The sequence below is a fragment of the Neophocaena asiaeorientalis genome, unplaced genomic scaffold (assembly GCF_003031525.2).
Source record: "Neophocaena asiaeorientalis asiaeorientalis breed wild unplaced genomic scaffold, Neophocaena_asiaeorientalis_V1.1 scaffold41, whole genome shotgun sequence".
In the NCBI taxonomy this organism is placed as follows: Eukaryota; Metazoa; Chordata; class Mammalia; order Artiodactyla; family Phocoenidae; genus Neophocaena; species Neophocaena asiaeorientalis.
In genome coordinates this window covers 689,711-712,156 of record NW_020171994.1, presented here as the reverse complement: position 1 = coordinate 712,156, position 22,446 = coordinate 689,711, and the positions used below count along the sequence as shown (strand labels likewise).

The 22,446-nt window shown below is 48.0% G+C and overlaps 1 protein-coding gene across 10 annotated transcripts in view; it reads left to right on the top strand.

Annotated features, from left to right (window-relative positions):
- The window catches only part of TMEM164 (transmembrane protein 164), a 169,582-nt gene that overhangs the window by 123,842 nt on the left and 23,294 nt on the right, over positions 1-22,446 (top strand). For 8 of the 10 annotated variants that reach the window (XR_003003663.1, XR_003003662.1, XM_024748506.1 and 5 more), the window contains one exon: positions 22,168-22,268. The exons of the other annotated variants lie outside the window; for them this stretch is intronic. Coding sequence is in view for 6 of the 8 variants with exons in the window: in XM_024748506.1 (XP_024604274.1) it covers positions 22,168-22,268 (101 nt within the window). In the remaining 2 variants the exon portion in view is untranslated. The remainder of the gene's footprint in view (positions 1-22,167; positions 22,269-22,446) is intronic. 10 annotated transcript variants of the gene reach the window in all.

Sequence of the window (22,446 nt, the reverse complement as noted above, 5' to 3'; positions counted from 1 at the left end):
GCCTGCCCAAGTCTCCTGCAGGAGTTCTCTTTCCTCTGTCCCCACAGTTCTGTTCTGGCCTCACCTCTTGCTCTGCTACTCCCGGCGTGGTCTCATGTGCTTACACAACTTAGCCACCAGTCTGTGCAGTGATGGCCACCACATTGCCCTCTGCAGCCCGGAATCTTAGGAGATTCCTTTTCATGTTGTTAACTCAAGCATCTCCACCTGAATATGTCAAGCATACTCAAGATATGCTTGATACTCAAGATATCATATCAAGATAGTCAAGATATCATAAGCTCATCTTGTCTGTGCGCACTCATTACCTTCCCCATCAGCTCTGCTTCTCTTCTGAGGCTTTTGACAGGTAGCACCACCAGTCACCCCAGGTAGAACCTGGGAATCATCCCTACCCTCGCACCTATTTCATCCATTCATCTAACACATACGTCTTCATCCGTTTGGGCTGCCATAGCCAGATACTACTGACTGGGTAGCTTTTAAACAACAGAAATTTATTGCTCACAGTTCTGGAGGCTGGGAATTCTGAGATCAAGTCACCAGCATGGTCACCTTCTTGTGAGGCCCCTCTTCCCAGTTCCTAGCTGGCCCCTTCTCACTGTGCCCTCACATGGTGGACGGGATTAGGGATCCCTCTAGAGTGTCTTTTATAAGGGCACTAATCCCATTCATGAGGGCTTCACCCTCATGGCCTAAGCACCTCCCAAAGGCCCCACCTCCTAATACGTTCACATTGGGGGTTAGAATTTTACCACGTGAATTTTGGGGGACACAAACATTCAAACCATAGCGACATATTTACACGTGCCCTTTTTCTGCCAGCCTCTGCGCTGGCCACTGGGGGGCCCTGATGAGCGAAAATCAGACCCCACCCCTTCCCTCATAGAATTCCTAATGTAGTGGGGGGAGCCAGATGTGAATTCAGTAATCACACAAATGGACGTATAGTTAGAACTGAGCTAAGTACTCTGAAGGAAAGGAACGTGCTTTTTTGAGAGCCTAGAACAAAACAAGCTGACTTAGTATGGAAGTTCTGGGGGGAGTTCCCTGAGGAAGTGACATTTCAACTGAGATCTCAAGGATGAGTCGGAGTTTACTAGGTAAGTGTAGGCTTAAAGGAGGTGAACCCTTGTAACTGGACAAAATGGCAGATATGCCAGCACCTCAGCAGGAGGGAGAACTGGAGGGAGGGCAGATGACCCTGGGCCTGAGGGGCAGATATGGAGGGCTTTTGTGGTCAGGGGCTTGGCCTTTATTCTAAGAGCTGTAGAAAGCCAGTGAAAGTTTTAAGAGGGGGCATAGCATCAGCTTGTTTTTCCTATTGATTCTTTTCTTGTGTAATTCATTGATATAGCTCTGTATCCAAGATACAGAAAGCCATTCTGTGAAAAAAACACCTTCCCACCCCTTCCCCCATTCACAGCAACAAGTCCACAGGTTACCACCATTGTTGTTTTTGGCATATCCTCCCAGCATTTCTCTCTTTTTTGTATATATAAGTAAGTTTTTAAAATAGTTTATTTTCTTCTTAACACACACATCCCCAAATAGCATACCACACAACTGTTTTGTTGCTGTTACTATTTTGCTTGGCACTGTGTCTTAAAGAGCTTTCCAAGTAAGCCCATAGGAAGCTTTCTCATCCACAGCAGCACGTGTTCTGTTGGGTGGATGATAAAATACAGGGTAATAAAAATGGCAACACTTTATGTAGCACTGTGATGTGCCATTGTTTCAAGCTCTTCCCATACATTAACTCATTGAATCCCCACCACAATCCTCTCAGGTAGGTAGGTGTTATGTCATCTCCGTTTTACAGATGAGGAAACATGCTCAGATAGTAAGTAGCCGAACCGGGATTTGAACTCGGTGGTGCGGCTTTTGGACACAACACGAGGCTACAACACTCTACTGTAATTTATTTATCCCATCTCCCCTTGATAGACATTTAGGTTGTTTCCAACCTCTCCCTAATATAAATAACACTGCACTGAACGACCTTGAACCTATGCCATTTTGCAGGTGTGCAAGTGTGTCTAAAGGATACATCCCCCTAAGTGGAATTGCCGAATCAAAGAGTATATGCATTTGTAAATTTGATGGATATTTCCAAACCCAGAAACGTTATACCAACTTAAATGCTCCTTAGCAATGTGGAAGAGTGTCTGGTTCCACACAGCCTCACCAAAAGAGGCTTTTGACTTATTTCCAACCTTTCCACTTTTTGCCCATCTGATGGGTAAAACTAATGGTTTATTGATCTAGTTTTAATTTGAATTTCTCTTACTTTGAGTGAGGCTGAGCCTCTTTTTACATGTTTAAATTGGCGTTTGATTTCCTCGTCCTTGAATTATGTGTTCCTCTCATGTGCTCATTCTTCTCGTTGTTTTTGTTTTTTACAAAATTAAATCCTGGGAGCTCTTTATAAATAGGAGTTGGCCCTTTGGGATACGACCTGCAGATATCTTCCCCACTTTTGTCATTTGTTTTGTAACTTTGCTCATGGTTTATTTTTGCCAGGTAGGATGTTTACCTTTCCATGTAATGTATCAATTATTTTACGGCATCTGAATTTTGAGTCACGGGTAGAAGGCCCTTCCCTACTCCAACGTCATAAAAAATATATATCCTATATTTTCTTCTGCGATGTTAGTAGTTCCACTTATTTATTTTTTATTATTATTTTTTTTACCTTTAAGTCTTTTATCCACTTGGAATTTGTCCTGGTATTAAAGGGACCAGCTTTATTTCCAGATGGTCTCTCATTTGTCCCAACACTGTTTATCAAATAGTCCGGCCTGATCAGATCTGCTTGTGGAAAAGATCGTGCCGGTGCTGTGGACAGAGATCACCATGTTCTCCTACTTTTACCTCCTAGATGGCTCTCACGGCCATCCCCTTCCTGCCATCTCTAGGGCCACAACCTTGGGCTGAGCCACCATGGCAGTTGGCTCTGTGTGATCTCCCTGCCCCCAGCCGCCCCCGCTCCTCCTAACAGCCCTTTGGCCCTGGCAACTCCCAAAGCTGTTTCTAAAGCCCACATTGGCTCATAGCACTTCCCTGTTTGGAAACCTTCAGTGATTCCCCCTTGTCCCCAGAGCACTGTGCGTCCTCCCAGGGGCACAAAAGACCCTGTGTGCCCTGGCCCTGCCCCTTTCCCTTCGTGTTCCTCCTTTCCTTGTTCTCTGCACTCTGGTGATACCCAAATCCTTAGGGTCCCCTGAGTTTACTGTGCAACTTTCCTGGCTCTGTGCCCTTGAAAATGCCATGACTTCTGGCAGGAATACCCATGTCTAGCTTGTTGGCCAGGAAAGCATGCCTTCTTCAAAACTCACCTCCGCAGTCACCTCCTCCAGGCAGCGCTCTGAACCTATTCTGTAGCTGAACTTGTTACACTGCAGTGCAGGTGTCTGTTTACATGCCCGTCACTCTAAGGACAGGAATTTTTCTTTCGTTCTCGATATCTCAGGGATGAATGAATGACTGTATATCCACACACCACGCATTGCACATATCCTGTTATACATCTTACAAGCTAACGTTCATTGTGCACTTCCCATGAACTGGGCACTGGGTAAGAGTTTTACAAGATCTTGATCTCACTGAATCCGCACAAAGTGCACTAGACTTACGGGGCCCATGACGTTGGATGTGGGGGAAAAAAAAATCACGTTTTCATTTGCATTAACTCCAACTGAAATACAGCATTTCCTTCAGTTCTGAATCGCAGACAGCAACACACAGTTGCATTTGCAGTACTTGGCACGTTGTCGTTAACATAAATCACAGATATTTTCTACTGATTACAGCTGCTACAGATAATCTTTTTTTTTTTCTTTTTTGTGGTACGCGGGCCTCTCACTGCTGTGGCCTCTCCCGTTGCGGAGCGCAGGCTCAGCGGACATGGCTCACGGGCCCAGCCGCTCCGCGGCACATGGGATCTTCCCGGACCGGGGCACGAACCCGTGTCCCCTGCATCGGCAGGCGGACTCTCAAACACTGCGCCACCAGGGAAGCCCCGAGGTTTTTTTTTGTTTGTTTTTTCCAGATAATCTTGAAAAATCATTTTCACTTCATTATCACCTCAATATTTAAAGACATTTATTATTTAAAAGTATTTTACTAACTGTATTTTGATAGTATTTTTTCTTTTATAACCCTGTATCTTTTATTTTAGATATTTATATTTAAAATATACTTAATATATAAATATAATATATTTAATATGTAATGTATTTTATATATATTTTAAAAGCTTTATTCTGAGAGAGGGCCCCAAACAGCCCAAGGGATCCAAGGTACCCAAAGGTTAGACACCCCTGCACTAGAGTTTAAACTGGCATTTGAAACCAGGCAGGCAGGCGTCATGACCACACTGCATGTAGTTGCTGGGTTTGACAGACTGTGGGTTCGAATCCTGGTTCTGGCACTTGGGCTAGTGCCTTCGTCTTTCTGTGTCTGTTTTCTCGTTTGTAAAATGAGGATTAGTAGGTGTGTTGTGAGGAGTCAGGGAGCTCATATATGTAGAGTATATAGAACAGTGCCTGACGCGTGGTAAGTGCTGTGTATTGCTCTTATTATTAACCACTTATACTGCCTCTCGTTAATTTCGCATGTCTTCCAACTAGACCGTGGGCTCTTGGGGTCAGGGTTGTACCTTGCTGACCTCTAAAGCCACAGGCTTGCAGATACGAAGTGCATGTTTGTCAGTGGATTTAACACTGCTGACACCTCTCCTCTTAGATGCCCGTTTCTCCTTTGAGCCCCATGACACCCCTGTCTCCAGGTTCTCCTCCTTCTCCGGCTGTTTCTCCTCCGGCTCCTCTGTCCTGCCTGCCCCAGAGATCCTAGCATTCCCCATCTATAGATGCGGGCCCGAGAAACGCCACAGGTACTTTAGATTAAACATCTGCAATCAGCTTCAATTCCATGCTCCTCCCTCCAACCTGCTGTTCTTCCTCTTCCTCTATTTCTTATCTTAGTGGCTCCACCAACCATCCAGTGCCAAAATCCAAGGCAGCTTCCTGGACCCCTTCCTCTGCCTCAGCTCAGAAGTTCTGAGGATCCAGATTCTCAAAATGCTTGCCAGTTTGGCCCCCAACCCCCTGTCCTAGTCCAGCCTCTCAGCATCCATTGCTGGGACTAGTACTTTGATTCTTCTCTCATCTCCCTGCCCCCTGATTGCCCCTACCTCCCACTCAGTCTCTCCTGCATCCAGTCTCCAAAATACCTTTCTAAAGAAAGCAAATCTGATCAGAATTCACTCCGCTGCTTAAAATTCCCATACAGGATGAAGACCAAACTCCTTTACGTGGCATTCAAGACTGTTCACAATCTGACCCTTGCCTTTCTCTTGGACCCAATTTCCCATCACTTAAGAGTTCAACTCCCATTACTTTCACCTTCAAAGTCATACCTGCGCCCCCTGTCCCCCGCCCAATACACAAACCGGCTTCTCTACTTTGGACCTGGCAAACTCAGCGTCCTCCTCTACAAGTTAGCTCAAAGGTGCTACCTCCTCTCTGGATCTGTGTCTGACTTTCCTAGGCAGCCTAAGGCACATTTTCCTGGAAGTTCCTCATACTTTTTATATTCCATATCTAATTGTTTATCTGTGCTTCGCCACTAGGTGGCAGTCTCGTCTTTTCATCTTTTCAGGAGATGAAGCTGTATTGGGTTGGCCAAAAGGTGTGTTCAGGTTTCGTTCGGGTTTTTCCATAACATCTTAGGGGAAAACCCGAACGATCTTTTTGGCGAACCCAGTAGAATTAAAATCATATTTTATTGTAATTTAAACTAATAATAAATCCTTAAATTAATAATAGTGTTTATTATAATTAAGATGCTATAGGAGCAAGGGGGAGGATGAAGTCTTCTGAGGCCACACGATTTTGGTCTGGGTAGCCATGGGCGGGAGGATTGGCTGCCCCTAATGCATAGGGAGCACAGAAAGAAGGAGCATATTTTAAGGAGGAAGGCGATTTTACTTGAGTTTAAGGCAATTCTAGGCTCTCCAGGTTGAGATGTCCAGGAGGCCATTGAATGGAATATTCTGGAGCTGTTCAGGGGAGTCTGGGCTAGAGGCTGTCTTTGATAGCTTCGGTATAAAGGTGATGGATATAAACATGGGAATGATGAGATGATCCAGGGTAACTGTGTGGGTGGGGAGGAGATAGAACTTTGAAAAAGGCCTTGTGGGACATGAACCTGTAAATAATAGACAGGAAGAAGAAGATAAGGAAATTGTAGGAATGGTCAGAGCAACAGAGGAGTGGCTGGTTATTCTGGAAGCGAAGGCACTAGCAATTGTCATCAAAGGACTAGTGACCCAGAGTGCCACATTGTTTCAGAGGGCTCCAGGAAAGTGAGGTCATTGGCGATGTGAGGATGGGACAGAAGCACTTAAGGGCATTAAGGAAGGAGGGGTGAAGGGCCTTGCAGAGTCAGGGGAGGGGTTTATCTCCCCTGCTTTCCCCTCTTCCCCCTCCCTCTCTGCCCATGGCTTGGGGCACATTCAGGCGCTAAGATGAAAGCCGGTCATGAGAGGGCACATTGAAAGCACTGGGAGAAAGGGCAGTGAATGACTCAGGTGATGACAACCGCTGAGAATGAAAGGGCTTGATGGTAGACTGAGAAGGGCAATGACAAGAGGAGTAAGTGCTGTGGGAAATGAGAGAAGGAGATAAGTCTAGACTGTTCCCAGTGCTGTCCAGTGGAATGCTCTGTGATGCCAGAGGTATTCTATATCTGCTCTGTTCATCATGGCAGCCATGAGGTCCAGGCGGCTCCTGAGCAGATGAAATGTGGCTCACGCGGCCGAAGCACTAGGACTGGGGAATTTCGAATTTAACTTTAAGGAACTTGAATTGCAGTTGAAATAGCTGCTGCTATATTGGATAGCGCAGCTCTTCTTCAACCTTCTGGTTGGTGGCTAGCACTGAGGGGACCCCTCCTGAAACAAATTTCCTTGCATTCTTCCAGTACTGGTTTGTCTGGTTACCCCATTTTCTCCAGGAGGTCTCAGCAGTCTGAGTGCAGAAGCAGAACATCTGGCTTGAGGGATCCATTCAAGGTTGGGGCTTTGGAAGTAAGGTCAGTGGTGTTGAAGACCCAGAAGGCAAGGGATGTTCGGGACAGAGTTTTGGTAACCATGCCTTTGGGTTTCCAACCAAGGGTGGGTCCCCCAAGGAACAGTAAGAATGAGAAACAGAGTGCCGCTTTCATATTAGCTGAGCAGGCACCCAGGACCTCAGTGTAGGCAGGGCTGGGCTAGAGCTTGCAGCTTTGGTCTGGACACCTAAGTAAGCTTCCTCCTCTGGATCCTAAGAATCTAAGGTGGCCAGATCTGTAGAGCAGGCCTCAACTTATTTCCCACCCAGTCAAAGGAGCTGAGAAGCTAGGGTAGAGAGGAAGGTGAACAGGCCTGGGTGCCCAGAGAGACAGGTTCTTCTGAGATGTGCATGATGAAAAGTACGTGCTGCCCATTATGAAGCTAGACTACGTGGTCTCAAATCTTGGTTCTGTCACTTAGTAGCTGTGTGACCTTGACGAAGTTCCTTAACTTCTCTGTGCTTCAGTCTCCTCATCTGTAAAATAAGAATAATAGTACAGGTGACTCTTGAACGACGCGGAGGTTAGGGGTGCCGATGCCCTGCACAGTCAAGTGTATAACTTTTGACTCCCCCCCATACTTTAACTGCTAATTGCCTGCTGTTGACCAGAAGCCTTACCGATAGCATAAACAGCCTATTAACACATATTTTATATGTTATATATGTGATATACTGTATTCTTACAATAAAGGAAGCTAGAGAAGAGAAAATGTTATTAAGAAAATCATCAGGGAAGAGAAAATACATTTACAGTACGTATATACGTATTTATTGAACAAATCCACGTATTAGTGGATCTGCACAGTTCAAACCCGTGTTGTTTCCGGTTCGGCTGTACTTCCTCAGAGGGTTGTAATGCGCATTAAATGTCTTAATGTATGTAAAGCGCTTCTAAGAGTGCCTGCCCCTTAGTTCGCCCTACATAAGTTTGCTGTTGTTAGCATGATTTCTTCTTGCTAATGTGTCAGGACTCAGCCTATAAACCTATGAAACGTGGTCTGCGTGGTTTCTTCTCACGTTAGCAAGCTAGGGGATGAGCTAGTGAGTGGGGAGGTAGAAGTGTGGGGCGGGAGGAATGAAGAGTGCCCTATGCCCACCAGGGAAGAAATCCTTGTGGGGAGGAAAGGGGCACCAGGGGGTCGGAGGTCACGAGGAAGTCCACGGGCACATGCACAGTAGGAATGAGGATGTGAAAGCTGAAAGTCTGGGCAGCTGTGGTCAGATGCTCCTGTGTGAGGTGGGGCAGTTGGCAGTGCTGACCGAAGCCAGTTGTGGGGAGTGAGGTTTAGTAGAGGCGCAGATCGGCAGGCAGAGTCAACAAGGTTCACCGGACCATGAGGTTAGGGTGTTGGAAGTGGCGCCCGCGTGGATGTTGAAATCACCCAGGATGCTGGCAGCAAAAGGCCTAATGTGGAAAAGGAAGACTGGGATGAATCTGATAGTGACCTGGAGGATAACGGGCGACAACGTTGAAGGAGAGAGGCTGAAGCTTGAAAGACGGAGAAAAGAGAAATGCCCCCCCCCCGCCAAAAAAAAGCTTGCTGTGAGAAAGAATTGCTCAGAACAGCCAGAGGGAGAAGCAGTGTCCTCAGGGGAGAGCCAGGTCTCCTTAGGGTGAGGAGGGAGGTGGAAGGGCCATTCCGTGCAAGGGCAGCAGGTACAGAGGGATTTGTTGCTGGTAGGGTCGCCATCGTGGGTTTCCATGGGTTTCCAACGGGATGGCTTGGAAGGCAGCCAACTTGAGGACCTGCAGGGCTGGTGGTGCAACTCCCCACTCTGGGAACTCCCTTTTCTCCATCCCTGTGGGGTTTTTTTGGTTGGTTTTTATTTAAGCACGGTTTCTTAACCTGGGGTCCACAAATAGGAATTAAGGGGTCCATTAACTTGGGCGAGAAAAATAATCGCATGTTTGTTTTCACTAACCTCTAGCAGAAACGTAGCACATGAATGTAGGTATGAGCCATACCTGCGGATTTGTTGTCAGTAGCAATCGCAGATGGCTTCCTATCACGTTACAGTCGTGGCAGACAGCTCAGAATACTGTTTATGCTCATCACTGCTTTGAAATTACGGTAGTTGCCTAGCTCTTATTATTAAACACATTAATAAAGAAACGTACGTACTATATTACAAATCTGTTTAAATATTTTGATAACCGTGTTTTAACGTCATTGGCTTCATTTATAACCCTTTGCCTCTTATTTTATGCATATAAAACCTTGTTCTAAGAAGGGATTCACCAGTGTCCTCATGTTTCCTGAGGGGTCCCTGCCAGGCACAGGAAGGCTAACAAGCCCCACCTCCAGGCTGCTTGGAAACCCCTTTAGGTTTCACTAGAGGGCGCTCTTGTTTCAGACTTGGAGAACAGTGGCCTCTCAGGCTTGACCCAGGTGACAAGGTTGTTTTGAAGTCCAAGCAAATCATATGTCCTCTGGGGACACCTCAGGAAGCTGGGGTGTAAGAACCCCAGTGTTGTTTTGATCCAGGCAAGCCACTTCTCTCTTGAGTGGGCTCTGCACTTATCTCCTGCAGGATGAGGGCTGGGACACAGCCTGCGTGCTAGCTTCTAGGGCAGCTAAAGCCAGAGCACTTTGGCCTGTGATGTCCCCAAGTTTTCATACCGACCTCAGTTCCAGGTGGTGCCCCCTGTTTCTCTCCCACCCAATGTTAGCCCACTGCCCCACTTGTCTGTCTAGCTTTAGGATGCCGGGAAGGTTCTCTTTCATTGGCTTCCCAGTTCCACTTTGCTGGTCAGGCGAGGGGCAGGAGAAAGGATAAGGGACTCAGGTAGATTCTGAAGGCTCCTGATGGGTTAGGGGCTTAGAGGGAAAAGCTAGGGAATTTGAGAAATTGGCCCAGGGCTGATCCTTGTGCAGGAGGGTGGGTAGGTGAGTTTCTGAAGACTGTGGGATTTTTCGCTGCTGAAGAGGAAGTATTTGGAGCTCAGGAGTGCTTTGTGGGAGCAGGGAATTAATTAATTCAAGGAGCAGTATCTGCCCCTGTACCGGCAGCTTTCCCCGGACCTCTTGGTACCCCTTGCAACTCCAGAATTCCCCCTAAGGCAGTGTGGTTGGTTGGAGGACCTAGCATCGATCACCTGAGGTGCTTGTTACTAAGATGGAAATTCCGGGGTCCACCCAGATCTCCTGGATTCTAGTCTCTGGTGCAAGGCCCAGGAATCTACATTTTCCGTAGGTTCTCTAGGGCAAGGGTTCTCAAAGTCTGGTCCTTGGACCAGCGACAGCAGCCTAACCGGGGAACCTGTTAGAAACGCAAATTCTCAGATTCCTGATTCTAGGCCCCCCTTCAGACTTACTGAATCAGAAACTCTTGGGTGGGACCCAGCAAAGATGCCTTTTAACAAGCCCTCCAGGGGATTCTGATGCCAGCTCATGCTTGAGAGCCACCCGCCAGGGGATTCTGATACAGACTGAAGGTTTAGCCTCACTGCCTCAAACGATCCAAGAGCTGGTTCCCCCTTGCTGAAAGCTCACCAGAGACCCAGCAAGTACTAACTGTAGAACGTGTGTGAGGCACGGGGCGGGTTATGTTTAGTAGCACTTTTCCCTAGAGTATCTCTGTGCTCCTTTAGCTCTTCTATCCCTACAATGCTCCTGCAAGGAGCAGAGAGCCTGAGAATTCCCTGCCAGCAGGACTCTGACGCTTAGAGGGGTTTTGATCCACACAGGTGGTCACACAGCAACTTGAGAAGAGCAGAAGCTGGGACCAGGGTCTCTGGACTCCAGTGCTTGTTTGCTAGTCCAGGTCTACCTCTTGGAGTCTTTGCGAGCTCAGGGTCCTCACTCTGTGTGCTTTTGGCAGAGGGCTGGCTCTCTGATCCTCATGGATGAAGGTGGGTCTTTACGTTGCCTTAGACGTAGGCTGGGTGGCCCAGTCAGCCTCCACTAGGCAGTTTGATGGTGAAGCCTGGCCTGAGTGGGCTCTCCAGCCCCTCAGGATAGAAGGTCAACCAGGTGGACCTTGCACATGGACACCCAACTTGAGACAGCCTTGTACATTAAGCAGACTAGAGGGTACGGTTCATTTGATCCAATGCCTGGATGAAAAGCAGCCTGACTTGGGCCTGCACTCAACAGCTGAGGATGGGAAATCACACATCTGTGGTCATGTTGGGCTTGCACCACCCAGAGCTCTGTCTTCCGGGTAAATGAGGGCATTTAGAGGGCACCAAAGATGGGATGGCATTGTTGTCAGGAACTAGACTTGTCATTTTCCCCCCATACCCAACCCTGCACCTTCTCCGATGCTCCCCATTCCCGCTGAGTGGTACCACCACTCACTCATTACCCAGGCCAGAAATCTTAAGATAACCACTGGCTCTTCACCACTCCCACCGCATCCAGTCAATCTGACCTCCTGATCATTTCTCGAATTCATTCCTACCACTCCTATTTTATTTAGTTCACATCTGATCATCCCTGACTTGGTCTACTACGAGAGCCGCAACACTGGTCTCCCTGCCTCTAGTCTTGCCCTATTTCGATCAGCAGCCAGATGGGGAGCTCTATCCCTTACAGTGTGAAGTGTGGTCGGAGGACCAGCAGCACCTGGGAGCTAGTTAGAAATGCAGATGCTCTGGCCCCCACCCCAGACCTACTGCATCAGAACCCACCTTTTAACAAGATCTCAAGATGATTTGTAAAGTCCAAAGTATCTAATATCGCAAACAGTCTTCTTAAAGAACTGGCCCTCGTCTCTTGTTTATCCCTTTCTCCCACATGACAGTCCACTGCTACTGAACTGTATAAAGTTCTCGAACATACTGGGCTGCTCAATTCATTCTTTCAACAAATGTGTATTGAACCCCTCCTTTGTGTCCGGCACTTGCTGGGGATAAAGCAGCGAGTAATGCGGATACATATTTTTGCTTTCATGGAGCTTACATTCTTTTGTGGCAGGAGAGAGTAAAGAAATAAGTACATAGAAATAAGTAAAATATAGAGTAAGTCAGATGATGTTAAGTGTAGGAAGAGAAAAGACAGGGCAACGGGTATAGCGTTGCTGAATCGGGGGAGAGAGTAAAGGAAGGCCTCACTGAGAATGTGACATCTGAGCGAAGGCTTGTCGGCTTCTGGATATCTGGGGGAAGAATATGCCAAGCAGAGAAAATAACGAGTGTAAAGACCCTGAGACAGAAGTGTTTCTAGAATGTTCTAGCAATAGCAAGTATGTCAGTGTGTCTAGAGCCATGTGAAGGAAGGGGAAAGTGGTAGCCGATGAAGTCAGAGAGGTGATATAGGTGAGGGGCAGCTCATATATAGGGCCTCATAGACCATTGTAAGCACTTGACATTTTCTTTTTAGGGAGATGGGAGGCCATTGGAGGCTTTTGGGCAGAGGACTGACATGATCTGAGTTAATCTTTCAAGGGATCACCCAGTTGCTATGCTGAAATTAGACTGTACGGGCACAGGATAGAAATAGGGACACCTATAAGTAATGTTTGCAATAAAAGAGGAAGGAGATGCTAGTGGCTTGGGCTTGGGTACTAACAGTAGCGGCAGAGAAATGCCATTGGATTCTGGATACATGCTGAAGGCACAGCCAGCAGGATTTGCTGATGGATCAGATGTGGGATGTGACAGAGAGGAGTCAGGGATGACTCTAAGGTTTTTGACCTTAGTAACTTAAATGAATTACCATTTATTGAGATAAGGAAGACTAGGAGAAGGGGTTTTGTGCTTGTTTATTGCTTTTTTGGAGGGTCGGGGGAGGAAGTGCTCTTTCAGTTATCTAATGTTGTATAACATCCCCAAAACTCAGTAGCTTAAAACAATGACTTATTATTTTTCACAGTTGTGTCGGTTGACTGGGTCATTCTTTGTCATGGACTGAATGTTTGTCTCCTCCCCTGAAATTCCTACGTTGAAGTCCTAACCACCACCACCACCACCCATGTGATGATGTTTGGAGGTGGGGTCTTTGGAACGTAATTAGGGTTGGATGAGGTCATGGGGGTGGGGCTTTTGTGGATGGGGTTAGTGCCCTTATAAGAAGAGACCATAGAGTTCCCTAGCCCGTTCTACCATGTGAGAACACGGCAAAAAGATGTCTGTCTGTGGACAAGGACGTGAGTTCTCACCCAACACCAGGTCTACCAGTACCTTGATCTTGGACTTCCCAGCCTCCAGAACTATGAAAAATAAGTTTCTGTTGTTTAAGCCACCCAGCTTATGGTATTTTGTTATGGCTGCCTGAGCTAAGACATTTGTTTTTCTACTTACTGGTCCTGCCTGGGTTCAACTGGGACAGCTGGGATAGCCGGGCCTCTCTGTCCACAGGGCCTTTCATGGCATGGGGATCTCAGGGCAGCATTCCAAGAGGGCAAGCCCCAATTCATAAGAGCTTATGAAGCCTCTGATTGCATCTTTTTGATGAAGTCCCATTGACCAAAGCAAGTTCCCTGGCTGAGCCAGATGGGCCACATGGCCAAATCATCGTGGGAGAGGAATACATAAGGGTGTGGATACTGGGAAGGTGTGATTCACTGGGAGCCAGTACTCTAACAATCTACCATAGGAGCCAAAATCAAAAGCTGGGTTTAAGAATGAGATGCCTGCTTAGATATCCAAGTGCAGATACTGAGTAGACTGTGAGCTGTGTGAGCCTGGAGTTCAAGGCAGAGGTCCAGGCTGAGATGTAAATGTTGGAGTCATCAGCACGCCGATTGTGTTAAAGCCATGAGATTGGTTGAAATCACCTAGGGAATGAAAGTATTTAGAGAGGAGAAAAGCTCTGGGTTCTGCAGCCTGATCCTCTCCATCATTTAGCGGTCAAGGAGATGAGGAGGAAGCAGTAAAGGAGACCGAGAAGGAGAACTAAGACAGCAGCATCCCAGAAGCCAAGTGAAGAGCGTTTCAAGACAGAAAGGGTGCATAAGATGAGACCTGGGAATTGGCCACTGGATTTAGCAATGAAAAGGTTATTTGTGACCTTGATGGGAGCTGATTTGGTGGAGGGAGGGGTGGGGAGGTAGGCACGGAAGCCTGATTAGCTCGTGTTGAGAGAGAATGGGAAGAGAGGAATTGTAGACAGCGGAATATAGACAAGTGCTGTCCAATAAAAACATGTAAGCCACATATGTAATTTCAAATGTCCTGGTGGTCACACTAAAAAAATGGTAAAAGAAATGGGTGAAATTAATTTTAATAATATATCTGATATTTAACCCACTATATGTAAAATATTATCACCCCCAAATAATTAATATCAAATTATTACCAGGATACTTTATATCCTTTGAAATACAGTAGTGTAGTTTACACTAGTAGCACATCTCAATGTTAAACAGCCACGTATGGAGGTGGCTACCACGTTAGACAGGGCAGGTATAGACATTTCTCTCAAGGAGTTTTGCGCAGAGGATGAGGTGCTTGCAGGGGCGAAGTGAGGTCAAGTGTGTGTGTGTTTGTTTTAGAATGGAAGCTGTTACAGTTTGTTTAGTTTATATGCTAATGGGAATAATCCAGTAGAGGAGAACTCCTCGACGTAAGAGAAAGAGGAAACCGTTTCTGGAGTGATACTGAGTAGGTGAGAGCGGATGGGATTGGGATACAAAGGGGAAGGCCTGCCTTGGCTGGGGTCCTGGGCAGTTCATCCATGGGAACAGGGTGAAGGCAGAGCACATTGGGCACCGATGCAGATAAGTGGTTAGATGTGGTCATGAGAGCTCCTGGAAGTTTTTGATTCCTTTTTTCTCAGTGAAGTAGGAATCAGGGTCATCATCTGAGAGTGAGGATGGGATAGAAGTGTCGAAGATCTGAGAAGACAGAAGACAATATTAAATTGTGGCCTGAGAGAGCGAACGGGCTGGGGAAGTGTAGTATGACTGTCTGGCAACATGAAAGATGCACTTGAGGTTTGTGATCACGAACCTGATGTGAGAACAGTCAGCACAGATGTTTTTCTGCAGCCATGTTCAACTGTGTAGGTGCAAGCAAGGCGGGGGAGGAGATTGGGACTTAACCAGAGCCGGGGTTTTTTTCAAGATAAGTGCGGGGCTGATGAGAGATGCCATGAAGTCCAAGGTGTATGCCAGGGATAATTCGAGTAATGGGCAATGGAATTGAAGGAGAGAAGAGGGAGCCATGAGGGACAGCAAGAAAGGTTGGAGGACCAGTGGATCACAGATTCCGGGGGGGGTCAAAGAAGTGTTGGGGTCAGGGTTAGAGGGGGTCAGCTGGAAAGATAGAAGTGGTGGGTGAAGAGGGAATGCTTGACTTAACGAGGGGCTGCAGATATTCATAATTATAAGGTCTCAAGCACAAGCTTGAGAACGACTGGCTGAAGTGAGACGGGGACGAAATCATTGAGGAGAGGAGGCCAGGGAGCTGAGAGGCCAGGGTACTGGAGGGTTCATGTTAGGCATATGTTGAAAAGATCAAGAGATAAGATGGGGGTATTTTTGGAGAGAAAGGTACCGAGCCAGGTCCTAATAGCCCTGAGGAATATTAAGGACCATGACCCATAGTCTGTAGACAACTGTGAAATGGAAGGGTAGTGGGTTGGAAATAGCAATGCAAAGAAAGAAGTTCCCTACTCTCCCTGGGCCCAGGGGGAAAATAAACCAGTGACTACTTCAGAGGGCTAGAGATGAAGCAGGTTCCCTGTGGGGAGAGGTAGGTCAGGGAAGAGCATAGAGGATGAAGGGAACGTTCAGAGAAGTGATCGAAACATTGGGAATTTGGCTGACGATTTCTCTGTGACTTTGCATATCCTGTTCCCTTTTCCTGGCATTCCCTTCCTTACCTTGTGCACCTGGAAAGTTTTCTTCAGTTGTTTACAACCCAGCTCCTGCATCGCTACTTTCCTGGAATCGCTACAGCAAAGATCACCAGTGGCCAGCATGTTACCAAACCCAGTGGAAGTATTTGTCTTTACCGTACCTCTACAAAGAAGCGTGTTCCCGGTGGAGTTTTCCGTGACGATGGGAAGTGTTATTTCTCCGCCCTGTCCAATATGGTAGCCACTAGCTGTGTGTGGTTATCAAGCATTTGAAACGTGATGGGCTACTGAGGAACCAGATTTCTAATTTTATTTCATCTTAACCCGTTTAAATGTAAATTGCCACGTGTGGCTCGTGGCAGTCTTTAACCTTGTCTTTCTCCTGGCAATATTTCTGTTTTCCAGGCTCCGTCCTTGGTCCTTTAATCTCATTCTGTGGACTCTTCCGTGTTGATCTTATCCACACCCCCAAGCTCTGTTTCTGGGACATCTCCCTCTTCTGAGCTCTAGACCTGGACTTGCACGGCCAATTGGAGACGTCCGTGTGGGTATCCTATAGGCATTCAGTGTCAGCACACCCCCAACCTCTCAGTCACTGAACTCATAGACCTGGGAGTCAACCTAGGTGCCTCCTCTGTGCCCTACGAATTGCCAAGTCATCCATTTCTGCAGCAGCATCCGAACTGGTGTTCAACCATATCCCTCTCCTGTCCATCACCCACACTGCTGCCAGAGCAGTCGAGCTAGCTGAAACAGAAACCTGACCTTGCACTCCCCTGTTCCAAACCTCTCAATGGTTTCTCGTTGTGAAGAGGATAAAGGCCAAGGTCCCGGGCACGGCAGACAAGGCTCTTCATGACTTGAGCCGGTCTCTCCAGCTTCATCTCTGGGCACGTGTCCCCTCCCACTTGATGCTCCAGTTACACAGACCTGCTTGGGATTACATGCAAATGGCATGCTGTTTCATGCCTCCACATCTTTTCCCAGGCTGTACTCTGCCGCCCGGAATGTCCTTTCCTTGCTTTAAGCTCCTGCTGCCATCTCCTTCTTATTCTTCAAAACTCACCCAAACTGTCACGTTCTTCAGCTCCCCTTCCTCAGTGTCTCCATTACTTAGTGCGCTTACCTCATCACACCATCTCATTGCTCACGGGTAAGCTGCAGGGTAGTTCTGAAGGGCACGGCCTGTCTTGGCCTCCGTCTCCCCACTGTCTAGTATGGAGTCTGCCCAGCGTGCAGCCAGTCCGTGTTGAATGAATGGGTAATATGTAAAAGTGAATGACTTGAAGGGAGCAGGAAGGAGATTGGAGACTAGGATGCCGTCCTGCCCAGTCTCATGTCCTCAGTGTAAGCCCTTCCTGGGTGGGATTAGAGGATGAGAGAAAAGGCCCTTGGGAGAGGCCTCTGGGGATCGGTCTTGGCTGCTGGTGGCACAGTTGATGTCTCTCCCAGCACTCATAAAACTTCCTTCTGGCAGAAATCAATTTCAGAAAAAGCTATTATCTCGGTTTCCCCCTACCTTTAGAGCTGAAATGCTTCTGTCCTCCTGGGGTAGAAGATGCTAGCAGAAAATGTCACATTTATTTTTTTCTTAAAGTAAAAAAGAAAAGTTTTATGTGTTTAATTTTTCTGAACGTGCTTAAGTTTCTCTTTTCTCTTAAAAGAAAACTGGTTTTTCACTGACATTTTCCCAAGGGCCACATCCAGGTATATAAAAAAAGAAAGATGTGCGTTTGCATACAATTTGCATATATCTGTGTAGACTGGGTCATCTGTTCTCATGGTGCTTTCTTTTTTGTCTCTGTTTTTTCAAAGAGATTGAATATTTGATCACCTTTGCAATGAAAAGAACCAACAGCAGTGAAAAGGCAGAGGAAACCACAAAGTCCCCCTTCACAGAAAAAGATCACCTCTTTACGAGATTCCTTGTCGTCTTCCAGTCTTCTATGAGATTTTGGATGGCTGTGGTTGCCATGATAAAAATAGCTACCATCTGTATGGCAGGCTAGCTGGTGTATTTACTTTTTTTATATCTCTTATTCCACTCAGCAGGCCCGAGAGATAGACGTTGCTACAGGAAACAGGCTTAGAGGGGTGGCACAATTTGCCCAAGGTCACCCCTCTAGGCAGTGGCAGAGGCAGGACTCAAACCCAAGGCTGTCTGACCCCAAGGCCTTCGTTTTAAACCACTAAGCTGTATTTTCCATCACTGATGTACTGTTTGGTGTTCTGTCATTTACGCTCGCCATCACGGGCCAGGGACTTTGCCACACAGGTATATAGTTTGTCTGGTTGTTATTTGAATGGCGGTGGACTGTTGCACAATACTGAGGTACCAGAGTTTACTTAACTTATCTCCCCAATTGGTTTGTTTCCAGTGTTTCAATATAGTAGGTAGTGCAGGTGTAAATATCTCTGTGCAAATAAGGGCCATGTGTTGGGTGTTTGAGGTATTGGACGGTAGTCCTCAAAGTAGCGTTGTCGAGTCAAAGGGTTATAGTGTTATAGATGCTCCAGAAAGCCTGTCCCATTCATTTCCCAAGCAGTGCTGATTTTTTGAGTGTCTACCGTGCATCCGGTGCTAGAGGTGAAGAGGTGATTCAGAAACGGCCCCTCCCTCAGAGAACTAATCGTCTTGACGTGGGACGGGTGATGTAACACAGAATGAATGGTCCTGAGGTTGCAGTGAGAGCACTGAGCGCCCCTTGGCAGTGCCTGAGCGTTCCTTTCCCCCCATATTTAGGGCAGGACAGGGTTCAGGGGCTTTAGGGGAGGGTGGGGGAGGGCTGCTGAAGTCTGGCTGAGGATACTTCCCCCTCTGGTCCTTTTTTTCCCCCTGCAGCCACCACCAGGCCCATGGGGTCTGTCACTACTGCCCTGCCGCCACCAGGGGGAGCCAAGCAGAGGCTGGAGGGAAGGGACACCTGGGGAAAACTGCTCAGGGCTCTAAGCACCTGTCGGTCCTCCAGGTGCCCTCTTCCCCTTTACGTCCCCAGCAGTCAGGGTGACAACATGGTACCCAATTCCCACTCATCCAGCAGACAGGAAAGTGCACACGGTATAAGCGCATTCCAAGTTCTGTGCCAGGTATCTGCTAGGAGCACAGAAACGAATCCCACGCAGTCCTCGACCCGAGGCACTCGTCTAGACGGGTAGATAAAGAGCTGGTACAACGTGGTGTGCTGGAGGTCTGTGACAAGTGGCAGCGGGGGCATTGAGCAGTGAGTCCTTGGGCATTGTGTCTGAGAGCCCAGTGCTCTGCTGTTGACTTTGGCTGTGGCACTGCCCATCTCCCAGCCTCGGTTTGTCCATCTACAAAGTGGACGGATGAGTCCAATCCCTGCAAAGGGCCATCTGACTCAGATGTGTGGTGAGCCTGCCTCTTGTTCACAGAGCAAGCCTGAGCTTCTCCCCCAGAAGACCCAGGGGGGCTTCAGTCACCGCCATCTCACTCCTCTCCTTCCCTCGACACTCCCCACCATTATGTTCCTCGTTCTGCCTCTGACCTTCTTCCTCACTCGGTCTGCATATGCTCCTGTGATTTCAGTTACTGTCCTGTGCTGATGACACCCATATATGGACGCTCAGCCCCGTCCTTTTTACTGAGTTTGTGATTCATATAATAATGAAAATAATCAGCATCTCTTAGATCCCAGATATGGCACTCCAGTCATGGCTTAAATGATCTTATCCACCCGACGACCTTGTGAAGTAGGCGGCGGCACCCCATTCTGCAGATGAGTGAAACTGAGTTCAAGAGATACTGAGGCTTGCCCAAGGCCCTGAGGTCGATAAGCGACAAGAGCCAGGATTTGAGAACCTGTGTCTGCCCGGCTCCAGTGCCCACACTGTCACTGTCACGCTGCATTTCCCAGAGTGCAGGCAGCCACCTAAGAGACAATTCTACTTGGATATTTCACGGACACCTCAACTTCAACATGTCTAAAATTGGCCTCCTTTCTCCACCTTCTGTCCCAAATCTGCCTTTTCCTCTTCTCCGTCTCAGTAAATGGCACCATCCACCCAGTGATGCAAAGCTAGAACCCAGGGCCACCACCGTTGTCTTCAAAGCTATCCATCCTCCTCTGTCATCGGGTTCCTGAAGCAGTCTCTGTCTCAGTCCCCCACCTCGACTCTCTCTGCTCCAGCCCGCACCCCGCACCCCGGCCAGGCAGATCTTTCTCAAGCACACGTCTGATTGCCTCGCTTTCCCGCTTCAGACCCCTCCGCCGCTTGCTGTGGCTCTGCGGCAGAGCTCGAAGCTGGCCACCGATGAGCTGAAAGCCATCCAAGAAGACATGTTTCGTGTGGTCCGTTGAGCGTTCTTAAAACAATCTGAATTATTTGCCAACGTTTAAAAATCAGGAAATTCCGTATGAAAGTTCCCATTTCTGGCTTCTCTTGCAAAAGTGAAAACACTGGCAACTCTGGGCCCACGTCCCCGTAGGGCAATGATTGGGTGGAACTGAGTGGTGGCTGGCCTCTTCGGAAGGGGCCTGGGCTTCCCGGTTGGCCCATCTCCAGCCTCCCTGTTGTCTGGTCACCCCCCCCTGCTCCCAGTTACCTGCCTGCCTGAGGTTTGAGGCACCTGGGGTCATGACCCTGTGGCACAAGATGAAGCCCAAAGCCCTCAGCCTGGCTCCTAAGGTCCTACCTGGCCCAGCTGGGAGCAGCCTAGCCCTGCCAACCTCTGAGTCCTATTCCCCTGTGGTCTCAACTCTTCCCCATAGTTCTGTGAATTGGCTCATTCCCACGGATGTCTGCCTTCCTGCAGGCTGCTGCTCTGGAATGCCTAGGCCTCCCTTTTAGTCCCATTTGTTATGCCTGGCACAGACCTGGTCTTTATGTTGTTCTCATTGTTAGCAGCTTGTCTGCGTCCTCTGCCAGATTGCGCATCTGAGGCTGCAGGGAGCCCGTCTTCTTTATGTTCCTTTCCCCGAAGTTTGGCGCAGGGCTTGGAATATAATAGGTGCCTAATAACTGGTGAATGAATGGATGAATCTGTGAAAGACTGACTTGGGAAAACACTACTCCAGGATGTCCTGTTGCCGCCTACTTGCTTGAGGTAGAGGGTTCCAGGTTCCTTCCATTCCGGAGCACCCGCATTGATGCATGCACCCATAGCATCCTATAGGCCACGCCCCTGCTCTGCAGGGTCTAGAATACATCCAAGCCTACTGGGATAGGAGTTCCTGAGTGACGATAGAGGGAAAATACATCATTCTTGCTGTTCCAAGGGGGAGAGAGTTGTCTAATGGTTGGGAAATGGCACAACAACTGGATATGGCACATTCTTTAGTTACTTGAATGATGATAGCGCTGCGGTGACGACAGTACCTGACACGCATTGAACACTTCGATTGTACCAGATCCCGTACTAAGAGTTCTCAATACACTCTTTCCTTTACTCCTCACAACAACTCAGAAGTAGCCCCATTTTACAGACAAGTAAGCTGAGGTTCAGGGAGTTGAAACAACTCTTCCAGGGTCACACACAGCCAGTAAGTGGTAGAATCCAGGTTTGAAACCAAATCTGTGTGACATCTCAGCCACCATGCCATACTTCCTCAGTGACGTTTCTCTTTAGACACGTGAGGGAATGATTAAAATAAATGTGGACATGAAGGCTATACAGTTACATATACAGTAAAATTCCAATTAGTAATCAAAAGAAGAAAGAAAAGAAGCTCCCAAGGCATACAGGAACCGAGGAGACACACCCACGTGCTAGCAGTGGTCACATTCAGCTAGGAGAGCGCCGGGGGTGTTTTTCTTTGTCTCCTCCATCTCATTTCTACCTTTTAACATTTTCTACGTTTCCTTTAGGGAGCACGTGCAGTCATCCCTCAGTGTCCGAGGGGGACTGGTTCCAGGACCCCTGCGGGTAACCAAAATCCGAGGCTGATCAAGCCCCTTACAGAAAACGGTGTAGTACAGTCGGCCGTCCGGATCCGTGGATTCCGCATCCACAAGTTCAACTAACCGTGGACCGATCCGGTTAGTGGAACCCGTGGATGTGGAACCTGCAGATACAGAGGGCCGACTGTATTACTTTTATAATAACAGTTAAAAAAAAAATCCCTCTTTGTAATGGCCCCAGCATTACGTGGCAGAACAGACTTTGGAAGGGGTGATAGGAGTACCCAGCTAATCGGTTTGGGCTGTCTCTCGAGCAGCCATCGCAGGGCAGCAGAAGGGGGTAAACAGCAGGCGGTAGCTGTGGCCGCAGCGCCCGCACCCTCGTGGGACAAGGGAGGAGAAGAGGGTCACCAAAACGTGCTGTCTCGCTGTCTCCACTTTCCCCCCAGGTGCTTATACCCCGGAGCCCCTCAGCAGTTTCCGCTGGGCCCTTCTCTCGACTGGCCTCATGTTCTTTTATCACTTCAGCGTCTTGCAGATCCTGGGCCTGGTAAGTTTGGTTCTATCCCCTTCTATCCCTTCTGTTTGGCGTTCTTCATAAATCTTGATAATCCTGGTTGGCGCTGGTGTATCGTTTTGTTTTGAAAATACAAGATGCCAAAGGCCAGGCTGTCAGAGTGTTGTGTCTGGGCTCTTGATTTACGATCCACAGCCTTGGCCTCTCCAAA